A 13,971-nucleotide genomic window follows, 5' to 3' on the forward strand; every position below is an offset into this window, starting at 1 on the left:
TGCTGATCACACAAAACTAATACATTAAAAACACAGTCAAATCTACTTCAATTAGACAATGTCCACAATTGAAACACTGAATAAACAGGAAGTAGAAGCATTTTACGAGCCCTCATGATTCGTAAATGTGATCTGCCGGGACACTCTTGAGTATCTGTGCGCGCTACAAATAAAAGTAACATAACATAACATAATCTCGATTTCGTTTCCTTGGATCCATCGTTCAATTTATTTAAATCAGTTTCATATTTTTACAGATTAAAACTATGATAACAAAATGCCAACCCCCCTTAAAAATACATCTGAGCAACTTCAGAACACAAAACAGCAGTACATCTTGTGTATCTATTCTCCTTTTCCATTTGTTTGCCATATGTTTCTCACTTCTGGTGGTGATGTGCATTTCTTTGTTGCTGTCCATTCTCCACTCTCATAAAATTGTGCGAAAGAACTTGAGCTTCCCATGGCATAACACTGAAGAAAGAAAAGATATAAGTATTATTGGTTACATAAATAACTAAAATTAAATGACTCTTATTTGATGGTCATGTGAGACGTAATATAAAAGATTCCGAATCACAAGTTGATAAGCGCTGCCACAATTCAACATCTACGCCCTGGGTGTTGTCACATGTATGCACAGACAGGAGGTGGATGCACTTAGTAGTTTCATTTTTGTACTTAATGAAGTTATGTGTCGTCCTCGGCACAGAAAAATCCACACATTTAAGTGTAGGGTCTATAATGCAAATAAAAGGCCAGTTGACCATATATTGAATGCTTGTGATCATGATCCAGCAAAACCTCTGCAACACTTCTGTTTTCACCACAGTTGCACTGTGGGTAAAAACATTGTTGTCATGGTGGCAGGCTCCATGCCTTTGCCAGTTCTTTTGACCCAACTTTGTAGACCCTCACAGCTAGATGCAGCTGGAAGATAATCCTGTCCATTCCTTTACCTATTGACCCTGTAATGGTACAGCAGGAGATGGGGGTCTCATATGCTTGACAAATATGGAGGGTAAAACTACCTAAGCTCTTTAGAAACTCCAAATTTTAATACAAGACCGGAGGTTCATATTATGCAGTCTCTTTTATTGCTTTATTTCTTGCAGCTTTTTAAAATGCTGTATAAAATAAAGTAAGAAAAGAGACTGCATACTATGAGCCTCCAGTCTTGCAATACAATTTTGGAGTGTCAAAAAGTAGGCACCTGGTAGTTTTAAATGATGAGGTTATTAGAGGTAGTTCAGTTCAGCAAGGCATAATAGATTTTGGATCCGGATGTTGTGAAGTATTCACGGGTTCTGATGTGGGCCATTATAAGAGACCAAATGATAATGTTGATGTCTTATGTTGCGATGGTCTGTATTACTGACATCGGATATGTTGATGTGGATGCTTCTAATGTTATTAAGCAGCCAAGAATGGATAAACCTTAGGAGGTCATTTTGGATTCTGAAGGGAACCCTAAGTTTGAACCCACCCTGTTACAGCATCCAAACTCGGTGGAATGGTTTCATTCATAAAGGGTTACATTAGATCTAGAATTAAAAGCCCAGTGGATCGGGTTGAAAGCCCCAGGTCTACAATCACTGACAAGATGACATTGACTCCATTAATAGATGAGAAAATAGTTACATTTCTTAGTAAAGGTGGTAGGGACCCTAGGAAAGGAGTGGACAAGGCCTGGGCCTCTTGTCAGGATACGGTTTTGGATCTTTTAGGTCCACTTTCCTGGATATTATGCTCAGCAGAGAGAGCAAACCCACTGGAGAGTCCAGTGGGCTATTTGCTTTCTGGGGATTGCCAACGTTGGCCTCTCCTTTGAGAGAAGAAAAGGTTTACTATTAAGGATTGATCCAAAATTGGGGGATTTGGCTAGTTCTGAGACCTCGGTAAATATACAAGGTATCTTGTTTGGGGGCAATTTCACTAAAGACAAAGGGCCCTGGAATCAAGCTTATTCCTCTCTAGACAAGGTGCACACTTCACTAATGAGAGTTTTGGATGGATTTCTCTCCGTGCCAGCACATTCCAAGGTTGATTTGCTGGCTACCAATTCCTATCCGGACTCTACTATCCAGACCTACTTTAATTGCCAGTTTAAGTACTCCAGGTTGGTATTCTTTCTGCAGAGGAGAAGATGTGGTCACTTTGGATACGCTGGCAGTCAAGCAAGGGGAGGGGAAAGTGCAAAGTAAGGGTTCGCTCTCTCCCTTTTCCAAAAGTAAGAAAAGTAAGAGAAAGACTAGCGCTCTACAATTGACATTCTTATAGTACCTTTTCAATATAGTACCCAAGTCCAATGGTTTTCACTCAGGAAAAAGGAGAGTAAAGGAGCTTCTCCTAAAAAGGGGGACAGAGCACTCTTCCAGGTACCCCAAAGGATTTGCCAGCAATATTTTTCTAGTACAAAAGAAAAACGAGAAATTCAGACCTGTGATAAACCTGAAAGAGCTGAATCAGTTTGCGCTCTACCGCCATTTCAAAATGGGGAATTTGTGTAAGAGATATTTTGCGTAAAGTGGATTGGATAGTGCATTTGGAATTGAATGATGCTCTCCGTACAGTTTCCATCTGTCCCAGTCGCAGGGAGTATCTACAATTCTTTTGGCAAGGAAATATATACAGTTCAGATTCCTTCCATTTTGGTCTGTCCTCAGCACCTTGCTGTCTCACCAAACTGCTGAAGCTGGTGTCCGCAGGTCTCAGATCCAAACAGCTGAGGAGGGTAGTGTATCTAGATGACATGATCCTCCTGGGCCAAGAGAAAGATCTTTTGTTGGATCAGGTCCAGCAGGCAGTGGACCTCATTCAAAGGCTGGGGATTATAATGAGTATAGAGAAATTGGATCTCATTCCTTCAAAAAAGATGGGTTTCGGTAGATTCAGAGAAAGGTATGATGATATTGCGGGAGACAAACCTAAAGCTGAACAGGAAGGAGTTGAGAGGTCTCTTAGAAAGAACCAACACATCTTTCAGACACTTGGCAAGAATGGTAGGCCTATTGTCATCATCCATCCAGGCAATATTCCCGGGCCAACTTTATTACAGTGCGCTTGAGAGGCTAAAGAAAAGGCATGTACACAGAGGTCAGGGGTACTCTCAAATGGTTTCTTTAGATGAGAAGGCAAGGGCAGATGTGTCTTGTGGCTGGCACATGGGAACAACTGGAATCGGTGAGCGATGTTTCCCTTATACCCAGATCTTGTATTAGAGTCAGATGCGAGCATATGGGGATGGGGTGCAAGGTGTGGCACCTTTTGAACTGTGGGAAGATGGTCCAGGAAGGAGTCATCAATGCACATAAATTGTTAAGAGCTTCTTGCAGGTTCCTTTGCAATTCAAAGTCAGGTAAAGGGCAGACTAAGGTTTGCAGTTCTGCTCCATATAGACAATCTGACGGGCGCCAGTTATATCAACAAATTAGGAAGCACAAGATCGAGACCTCTGGCAGAGTTAGCGAAAGCGCTATGGGGATTTTGTCTAAAGCAGAAGATATTGATGGTGGTGGAATACATTCCGAGGTCCACAAATATGGTGGCAGATTTGTATTTAAGAAAGATATTAGACAGCAACAGTTGGAGTTTGGATTTGCAGTTGTTCAAAACCCTATAGAAAGTATGGGGACCCTTTTGTATAGATCTCTTTGTGTCCAGGCTGACAACTCAGTTGTGGAAATTATTCAGTTGGTTACCGGTACTGGAGTCCTTAGCAACAGATGCATTTCTCCAAGATTGGTCTGGGTGCATTATACTGTCCCTTCCTTTGTGTGATGGCCAGAAATCAGGTGCAAATACGTAGAATACTAGCAAGTGTGGTGGTGTCCTTATGGAGGTGCCCCATGCTGTTGGAACCCTCATTGGAATGTCCAATACACCTGCCAGTTTTTCCATGGATGTTCTAAGTGCTAATCTGGTTTATTTGATACTCCACAATCTACAACTCAATGCACGGAGATTGAGCGGAATCAGCTGGATGGTGGTTTTGCTCTGCCTGTGGAAATAGTGAATGTTGATTTTCACTGCGACTCACTTATCTACCAAGTTCATGCATTGCGGATAGTGGGCAAAGGAAAAGGATTAACTAAGCTATACTCTATTAGGGCTGATTTAGGAGCTAGGGATGAATCAATAGTTTGAAACCATAGTGGACCTTATGCCACCAGAAAAGCAATATGAATTTTTTAATATCTGGAATAAATATACCACCACCTTATTTATTGACGTTTAAAGTTTTATAATAATTTCCGAGGACATTTCTCTCCAAAATATAAGATCATTCTGTGTAAGACCATAGATTAGTCTATTGAAGTTGAGCACAAACAAATCTTCCTTCCAAATCAGTATGATGATTTAGGAAATTGAAATGAACATTGTGAGAAAAAAAAATAGCAACAGCAATGTTATGTACTTTTAAAGATGAGGAAATAAATCAGCAAACTCATCCTTTAGACATAAAATTTGAAGTATTAATTTCAAGATATGTTTTCGAAAGAAAACATATATCAACCTTACATACATATATTTTAAAAAATTCTGCAATGTTACACCTTTTGAAAGGATATTATATACCTTTAACATTCAATGCAGCAATTCTTAAATTATACTTATCAGACGTGACACTATCATGTATATTAAATAGGAGTAAAGAAATTAGACACAAATAACAATTACGAAGAACAGAAAAGGATAGCCTATGCAAATAAACAAACAAGGAAAACACAACACAGGAAGCGCTTAACCTCTTGAGTGCCCATGACGAGATGGTCTCGTCATGGGCCGCGGTTGCGCTGTGCCCATGACGAGACTATCTCATCATGAACCCCGCCCGCTAATGAAAGGGCCGGCACAGGGCGGGGAAAGGGCGGGGCACTCAAGGGGTTAAGTAGCAACCACATGGGACAGAACTCTGAAGAACTGAGGCTCAGCCCAAGTTAGAACACACTGCAATAACTTGCAATTGTTAACCAAGGTCTACAAAAGCCTTAAAATCCATTGAAATAGGATCATGTTGGTCTAAGTAAGCAATTAAATATACATGAGCAGTACATTTTGCAGACACCATTTCCCACATCCTCATTTTTGATAGATTGAAGAGATCATATTAGTATCTAGCTTCCTTTAGACTAAATCCTATGTATGAAAATTGTTTGCAAAGGTGTACGTACAGTTTTTCACAAACTCCTGATAAAGGAAGATTTTAATACCCTTTGCCATTAAGGGGGGGAACTACTCTTGCTGCTTTCCTGATGAGTATTAGATGATGGTGTCACAGAACTTCAAATACAACTTATCTTGGTTTGGATTGATTAGACATCAAATGTGAAGTCATCCCAATGTGCTTTATCAGCTTCGAATTTTACAGGAAATGTTATCTTAATCTTTGAAGTCAACAGATTTTCTGGGTACATTCTGCAGCTTTAATTCTCTATACTCTCGAGCAAATTAAAAGTGCATAAGTTATATTGTTTTTTTCTTTTTTTTAAATCAATAAGCCTTTTCATTGGGCACATTTGGTTAACTACAGGCAATAAGCAATCAGTTGGTGTCTCGTTTTAATTTCATTATCAGACACCTTCATAGACAGCCCATTGTCTGTTTGTGTACATTTAATGTCAGCACAAATGATGTTGTTTTTATGTGTGTAGCATAAACCAGGGGCCGTATTACACAAGGTGCCACGGGGACGCTACGGGTGTTAGCACCTGCCATGTGTGCTCCCGGGACACTTTGGTGTTACAGAAAGGGCTGCAGACTCTTGTGCTTCCCCTTCTGTAATACGGAAAGCACTGGTGTACAAACAGCGCCAGCGATTCCTCAAAAGTACATTCCTTCATTTGCATGAGATGTGGCCTCATGCAAATGAGGGAATCCCTTTGCCTCTGTGCCTGCGCCGTATTACAGTTGCGGGAGCAGAGGCAAAGAAGCTCTCAGGTGGTGCACTGACAGTGCGCCACCTAACAGGTGGCACATTGTCAGTGCGCCCCCTGTTTGCAGCACTCTGGCAGGGGGAAAAGGGGCCCCACGGACCGCCCGGACATCCCCTTGAAGGCGGGTGCAGTCACTCACTGCACCTGCCTGCAAGGGGATCTCTAATCCCGCCTGCACTGTGAAAACAAGGAGTGGCTTCAAAGCAGCTGCTCCTTTTTTCACCTGAATGCGCTGCCCCCAGGGTAGCCTGAGTTCGCAAATGCCCTAACCATAATGCGGTGCTTTTAATTGGAGTGCGCTGGGCGCACCTTCTGAAAGGTGCGCCCAGTGCAATCCAGGAAAATGGGCCGCATACATAATATGGCCCCTAGTGTTTTTATCAAGCAACATTTCCTGTGACTCTATAGTTTTAGATTTAAGATTGTAACACTGCTGGTAACACTTTCCTGTAAAATATGACATACGCTTCAGTACACAGCCTAAAACGCGTAACAGTTTTTTTTAAAGACAATTTTTATTTATTTATTTGAATAGTTTTATAAAGCGCAAACAAGACCCATAGGGGTATCAGAGTGCTGTACAGAGTTGGCTCATACAAGGGTACAAATGCAATGTGAAAGAAGGTGACGTTACAACATAATGGAAAACGTTCAGGTTACGAGTTGGGGGTATAAACTGTGCCCTAGAACGCGAAGAGCAAAACATCACAAAATAACACGCACCAGAGAAGTGCAATACGAATCATGGAAATGTTAACAAAAGTAAGGGCAAGATCGCGAGTTAATGCAATTAAGGAGCGAGATCACAAGTTAATGCAATTAAGGAGCCATAGAGGACTAGATCAAAAAACGTAAAAACATACAATAAAACGCATTAATACCCAGATTGGGTTTTAATAAAAGCAAGAGCATGATCACAGGATGGTGGTGTTAACGTTCATTCAGGAGTAGTCGTTTGACAATAACACATAAAATAGTTCTAACAACTTCTTTAAATAAAATTTGAAGGCACCAAACACCGCCTCTTCCTTGAACACGTGACCGCCTCTCCCTAATATTCAGTAACATGAGTGTCTGAAGAGCTGCCGATTCACAGCTCATACCCTGGTGGCCATCTTTGGTCATGGGTTACCGGAGTCCCCTTCCTCAATCTGTTTTGAGAGAACATATTGTGAATGCTTTTGAGTTCAAACTTCCAACTTTCATTTGCCTTCGGCGGAAACGGACACTGGCCCTGCACCACCACTCAGCCCATGCCTTCCTGCTGTGCTGTTGCCAGTCCCGCCCATTCAAAATAAACTCTATGGCTCTATGACTTCCATGGCTGCCAGCCTTTTTTTTTGGGAAGTGTACGACGCTGAAACCTTTTGCTGACACATCCTAAATACATTGGCGTAGCTAGCCCTTGTACCGCCCATGGTGGTCACTGCATTTGCTGCCTGGCGGCCGCATGAATGAACGAGCATGGAGGCCTCCCCCCGCCCCCTTGCTACGCCATTGCCTAAATATGTGTGGAGGACCAATGCTGATGTCTTTTTGAACTGAATGTGCTGGAAGAAGCATAGGGAGAAAGATATTTTTCTTTGTGAAACTAGAAGTTCCCATTGAACTTCACATACAATGGGAAACACTGCTCTATGTGATGCAAAAAGTGTACTGTGTTGAAAGGGACACTTGGTTCCACTTTCATAGAATACATAAATGTGCAACAGTGAAAGGGTTTATGCATAATTTTAGCTGTGCATGTATTTGTAAAATGGTCTAGTTTTTATCGTTTATGCATTGTTATATACATAATGACTTTATAATAATGTATCCATTTTGGCAAAGGCAGGCACAATACACCTGAACATGAATGAAGCAGCCAGGCGTGATGGTTGTGCAATATGTGATGTTGGATTTATGTTGGAGTTCTGCATAAGTGTTGCCTTGATCTCCCCTTAATAAAAAGAGCAGGGTGCAGGAACTTGTTATCCAGATTGACAAACTGGAAGAGACAGAGGCCTGCAGAAATAAAGGACCTGGTGATATAGCCAAATAATCCATTGTAAAGAAGGGCATATAGGAAAAACAAAAAGAGCACCATGTCCTCAGTACATGGCAAACATAAGAACAAAGACCTGCTAGGTGAGCATACTCACTGCTTGGAGAAGGCTGCAAGGTACATCACACTAGGGATGCACACCATAGGCTGGTTTATTAGGATTGCACTCATGGCTGCTTTCACATAATCTTCTGGCTTCAGACGGCACACCAGTGTTTCCAGCTCCTTCCTACAACATAAAACACAGTAAAAAGTTTCTTGTGAAAATTGTTTAGTATTTTTCAAGATCAGCTTCAACCTGGTGCTGGAGACCTAAATAATCTGCAATGTATAGTATCCCTAAGACTCTCTGGGGAAGATTTACAAGAAAGTGACGCATCTGTACAGATGCGTCACTTTCCCTGCGCCACCCTTCGAAACCCTTGCGCCACCATAGATGCGCCGTATTTACAATACAGAGCACTATGGTGCAAGGATTGACAGATGCATCAGAAATTCGCAAGCATGACGCAACTTCAGCAATGCGTGTTGAGGCCTATTCCCACTACATTGCGTCACTACTTACGCCTGCTTGAAGCAGGCGTAAGGTTTTGACGCAGTGGCGTCCTAAAAGTGGCGCAGTGAAATCTTGTAGATTTCACGGAGTCACTTTTACGAGGCCTTCCTGTGTCGAAACGTCCACCCTGCATACATTCTACCTGACGCAGGTATAATGTGACGCAGGGTTTTATAACGTGATGCATCTCCCTAGATGCGTCACGTTGTAAATAGGCCACATTGTTTGCGCTGCTATTGCGTCAAAAAAGTGACGCAGCTGCAGCGCAAATGTCACGCAAGGGGCTTGTAAATCTGCCCCTCTGTACGTAAAGGTCCAGAGGGTACAACTTTGTTTTGGTTATCAGTGTGGTTTAAAACTATAGAAATAATTTGCAGAGAATATTTACTTTAGGGAAAACACTACATACTAAAATCAAGTCATGTTTTCATGATGTTCACAGTTTATGTGTGCAAATCAAATTTACATATGACACATTTGTTTAGTAAATATTAGCATATTTGTTGGCTGTTCTAAAAAACTGACTTGTTCATAGTAGTCGGTAAGTTAATCTGCCCAATTCAAGCAACAAAATGTTTCATGCCCTCTCTTATCACCAACAAAGTGACCCATAACTGAATTCAGGCTCCATGGGTCTGTCGAGGCCACTAGTTGAATCTCCATAACAGGTCCTCTCACTGTGCCAACTGACCCCAAGCCGTCTCGGTCAATTCCGTCCCTGCCGCCGGGCCAGCCTCAACTCCTTTGCTGCAAGATCTACAAGCTGTTCCTTTGTTGGTGCAACCCCTGGCTTTAGAGGCACCAGTAATGGATTCTGCTTTGGTGCCAATTGCAGACCCAGAACAGGCTTTGGCTAGAGAGCCCCCATGTTGTGCCTTGCCATTAACAAGCCTCAACTTCACTATAAGGAAGACTTCTCCTGCACCTTTCTCCCAGAGGCAGTATTTCATGAGGCTGAAGGCCCTCTTTGTTTGACTCTGATGCTCTTCAAGGCATTGAGCATGTTCCCCACAGCAAAGAAGGTAATGAGGAGGTGGACTACCTGCTCGCACCCCATTACACTAATGCTGGCTTAAACCTTGATCTCCAAAATGCCAGTGATTTGGACACTTTACCAGAGACAGAATGAAATTCACCCTTGGGGCCCTCTACAGGAGAGAGTGCTTCCATTTCTGGTGGTGATATGCAGAGCTGTGGAGGTGCTAGATTTGCAACTCCCTACAGTGACGACTATGGCTCACCTGATGTCTGAAATCTTCCAGCCTGGTCTTTTCACTTCTGGACCCATATACCTATATTGCTGTTATGAAAGCCTGGCCCAAGCCTTGCTCAACCTCGCCAACTTTCCTGACACCTCATTCCACTGCTGAGAACTTAATTGTGAAGGCCTCTATGAGTAAAGCACATTCAAATTATTTTCCCACTGCTCCACCAGAGAATCAAAGAAAATAGACACTAGGCCAAACAGTCTTTTCATCGACTAGTCTAGTGCTGCAATTCTTGATTTGGTCGCCAAACCCAGGCCCTCAGGGACATGGCGAGGGAGATACTGGCAGCTTTTCCTTAGAACTTCTGATTTTCATTTGTTCAACCAGTACAGGATGGCCAGGATGCAACTACATATCTTCTGAATGCTGGCATGGATCCCACTGATTGTGTTGTCTGGGTTATGCGTACCATTGCAGCCATTAAACGCCATGCTTGGAAGTGTGCACCAGATTTTCCAGGGGATTCTGAGACTCCATTTAGGACATGCCCTTTTCCAGGGCTCAATTGTTTGGCAAGGACACTTGAACATCTTGAGGACAGCACAGCTACACTTGTTACTTGGGGTTGCTTTCCACAACTCACTAGTTTCACCACCTGTTTTGTACATTCCAGGGGATACTCGAGGGGCCTTATCTGTTGCCAGGGTCATCCCTCATAACCTGTGCGGCCTTCTCCTGGCTCAAGGTGCAGTGGCAGTGGTAGGAGAAGAGGTGTTCAACAGCAACAGCAGTACTCCTTCTCCACCTCGTCTGGTGAAGCTGCTGCAAACCCCTTTAGTTTCTCCTCCATCAGCCATTTGTGGCCAATAGGAGGCCATATCCAGTGTCGCCTAGCCCACCAGAATCATATAAAATCAGATCAATGGGTCATTCAGATTGTTTGAGATAGAGATATGCCTTTCCCTTTTTGCGCACTCCACCACACGTTCCCCCAATGTTTGGCCAGCCTTCCTCAAGCTGCTATTCTGTGTCAAGAGGTGATGATGCTTCTTGCCAAGGGAGCAAGGCAGTGACAGGCCTGGATTGCTATTTCAAATACTCCCTGGACCCATAGAGCCATGTGGACCTCAGACCTATTTTGAACCTCAATGTCTTGAACTTGTTACTAAAGAAGGAGAAATTCTAATTTAAAACACTTGATCAACTTCTGCTGGCCTTGGATTTCGAAGACTGGATGGTATCCCTAGCCCAGCAGAATGCATAGATTCATGTGCCATTCCTGCAGCTCCACAGGAAGTGTATCCACCTTATAGTGGGGTCTGACCACTTCTAAATCACCATCCTATGCTTCAGCCTTACATCAGCCCCTTAGTCATTTTACTTTTGCAGACTCTGTGATCTAGTTTAAATTTGATTCTCTCGTTTCCATGGATTGATATAAGATGCAATGACATCAAGAAAAATAATTTGATATGGGACACTCTTCTTGAGGAAGCACAGGGCACGTTTTGTAAAACATCTATGTCCTGTGAAATATTGATTAACAAGTACCTACCATTTAATGTATAATAAGAGACCTTCTGCCCTATTTTTACTTTTTATGCGGAACCTGTAATTCATTGCATTTATCTCACACTTTCTTTATACCTGATCCACAATCAACAATGTGCTGTGTGAGAGAGAAATAAAAGACTTAAAGCCTGATTTACAGTTGGGTAGTAACCAAAAATATTGAAATGTATGTAGGAAATGCTATATTTAGAGCAGATTCCGCCAGATTTATAAATGATCGCCTACCTGGTGGTAATTTATAAAGGTGTTGGCAGATTCGCTGTCACAACAGTTCCTGCCAATGAATTTTACTGTTTGCTGCAGGGTTGTGTCAGAAGGACGCAACCCTGCAGTAAACAGTATTGCTTTTTCTTTCCAAAAATAAAATCCTGAGATGGGATTTTTTTTCTTGCAGTAATTCTCTCCTCACCATGCGAGGCTTCTCTTATGGTGGAGGAGCATTCGGATGGTTTTACTGTTTCTTACCGCCAGGTTAAAATGACTACATGTCTGCCCATCTAAATTGGGTGGGTGGACATAAAGCCACTCTGATGGCCCGTACTCCCCAGGGCTGTCAGAGTGGATTAGTCGCAGTGGAGAAAGAGTAGCCTCCATCGTGATTAACCCTAAGGTCCACTTGCGTGTAAATGCAATGTGCGGACCACTATAATGGCGGGGAGGAAACTCCATCGCCATTGCACTAGAGTACCTTCTCTGCCGATATATAAATCAGACCCTTAGCTCCTTCATTTTAGTGAAATGTAACTGACTGTATGAATGAATGAATTAAATGGAATTTATAAAGCTCAACTGCCACTCATAAGAAGCATCCTTGGGCTGGAAAGAGCAAGAGAGTAAGAACCGAATCTAGAAATCCCGAAGCAGGAACGACTACAAATGACCGTGACCAGGCTTTCACTGGGAGAAGTAAGGAGATGCAATGGTAAAGAGTTGCAAGGAAGTAAAAATATTTTTTGCCAGATTTGGCTGTCTGCACTTTAGTAAGTGGAAGCAGGCTGTGATTTGCAGAACGTGGGGGCATATTATCAATCACGGCGTTAAAATTATCGCCGCTTTAGCGGCAGAAAACTGCCGCTAAAGCGGCGATAATGGGCTTTATAATATGCCGCAGAGACTTCCAATAGAAGCCCATGTTGACACCAGAACATGGGCTTCTATGGGAATTCTCAAGGGCATATTATCAAGCCCATTATCGCCGCTTTAGCGGCAGAGTGGCGATAACATTAACGCCGTTTCTTGATAATATGCCCTGCAGTGCCCTCGCAGGGGAGTATTTTGTCAACCTGTTCTGGATGTACAGCGGACCAGTCTGATGAAATGCTCTGTAGATAATCAAAAGTGTTTGGAACTTAATTCTAGACTTGATTGGCAGCCAATTCAACGCGCTGAGAGGCTCCCAGGTAGAGGTCAGTAGCATAGTCTAATCTGCAGGCAATCAATGCATGAATAATCCCTTTCCGGGTGACCAGAAGGAGATGTTTTTACAAACTTTTTCAGTGATTTCAGGAGTACAAAACAGGTGGAAGTTGTGGCATTGACTTGAGGGTTTAAAGGGTAAAGCCATGTGCAATGACACCCCACGATTCATGGCGACTGTTGAAGGGGTCGGTTCTTGCCCCAATTTGGTGGGCCAAAGTCAAGTGGCATTGACTAGGGAGGGAGTACCAAATACCAACATTTTGTTAGTGTCAGAGTTAAGTTGTAAACAGCTGTTGTACATCCAGTTGGCAACAGCAGTAAGACAGCCCTGAAAATCATAAACCAGAGTCGGCAACATAGGTTGTGTGTCTGCATAAGATAAGGTCCTCATTTATGAGGCCCCTGCGGCACTTTTGCACCGCAGAACGTCAATTTATTTGCTCTCCGGTGGCTCAATGTGTCGAAGCATATTTACAAGGCCACGTAAAGCCACTTTAAATGGCTTTTCATGGCCTTGTAAATATGTGCCCCTTTCACGCAGAAAATTGTGTGAAAGAGGCGTTTCATGGGTGTTGCTGTGGGTGTTCCCATGCAACACCCATGTAATCTGAAGCATTCCCAGATTTACGAGAAATCGTAAACCTGGGAATGGTCAGAACCTAATGCCACCCCAGCGGTGGCATTAGGGTGGCGCAACGAGGAGAAATGTTTTCCTAATTTTTTCCTTTTTCTGCAGCACACATAGAAAGAGGAAATCGCCTGAATTCATTGATTTTGTGCAGGATGCTGTTATGGTATGGTATGTTATGTTATTTTATTTTATAGCACGCACAGCTACTCCATGGAGTGTCCCGGTGCAAGCCAAGAGGGGTAAGACAGGTTGAACTAAACAAAGAGAAAAGTTTTTAGTTTTTTTTAAAAAGCCCTGGGGTCTTGGGTGTTGCATAACGCAAGTGTCAGTGCGTTCCAGGCCAAGGCGGCTTTCAGGGCAAGAGAGCTGCCACCCAACCTTTGACGTTTGAAGTGGGGAACCTGGGCGATAAGTTGTCTCTTCCTGCACAAAATTAATCAGCCCCGCAACGCAGGCACCCTTGCACCATGATGCAAGGGTGCCTGCATTTGTGCATGGTAGCCCATTGTGCGCCAGTGAAGGGGAAAAGAGCAGGAATGTACCATATGTTATCAATACCACGCATTTCTGCCCTTTTCTTTTGGCGCAGGGAAGCGCAGCATGAT

General features: G+C 43.0%; 1 protein-coding gene across 1 annotated transcript in view; it reads right to left on the minus strand.

The window, feature by feature from the left end:
• Nucleotides 1–286: 286 nt before the first annotated feature.
• LOC146812429 (retinol dehydrogenase 10-A-like) overlaps nucleotides 287–13,971 on the minus strand; it is a 90,465-nt gene continuing 76,780 nt past the window's right edge. Inside the window, exons 4-5 of the mRNA XM_085614596.1 lie at nucleotides 8,078–8,209; nucleotides 287–474 (exon numbers count right to left, since the gene is read on the minus strand). Of these exons, the coding sequence (XP_085470722.1) occupies nucleotides 381–474; nucleotides 8,078–8,209 (226 nt within the window). The 3' untranslated portion in view covers nucleotides 287–380. The remainder of the gene's footprint in view (nucleotides 475–8,077; nucleotides 8,210–13,971) is intronic.

The sequence above is a fragment of the Triturus cristatus genome, chromosome 7 (assembly GCF_964204655.1).
Source record: "Triturus cristatus chromosome 7, aTriCri1.1, whole genome shotgun sequence".
Lineage (NCBI taxonomy): Eukaryota > Metazoa > Chordata > Amphibia > Caudata > Salamandridae > Triturus > Triturus cristatus.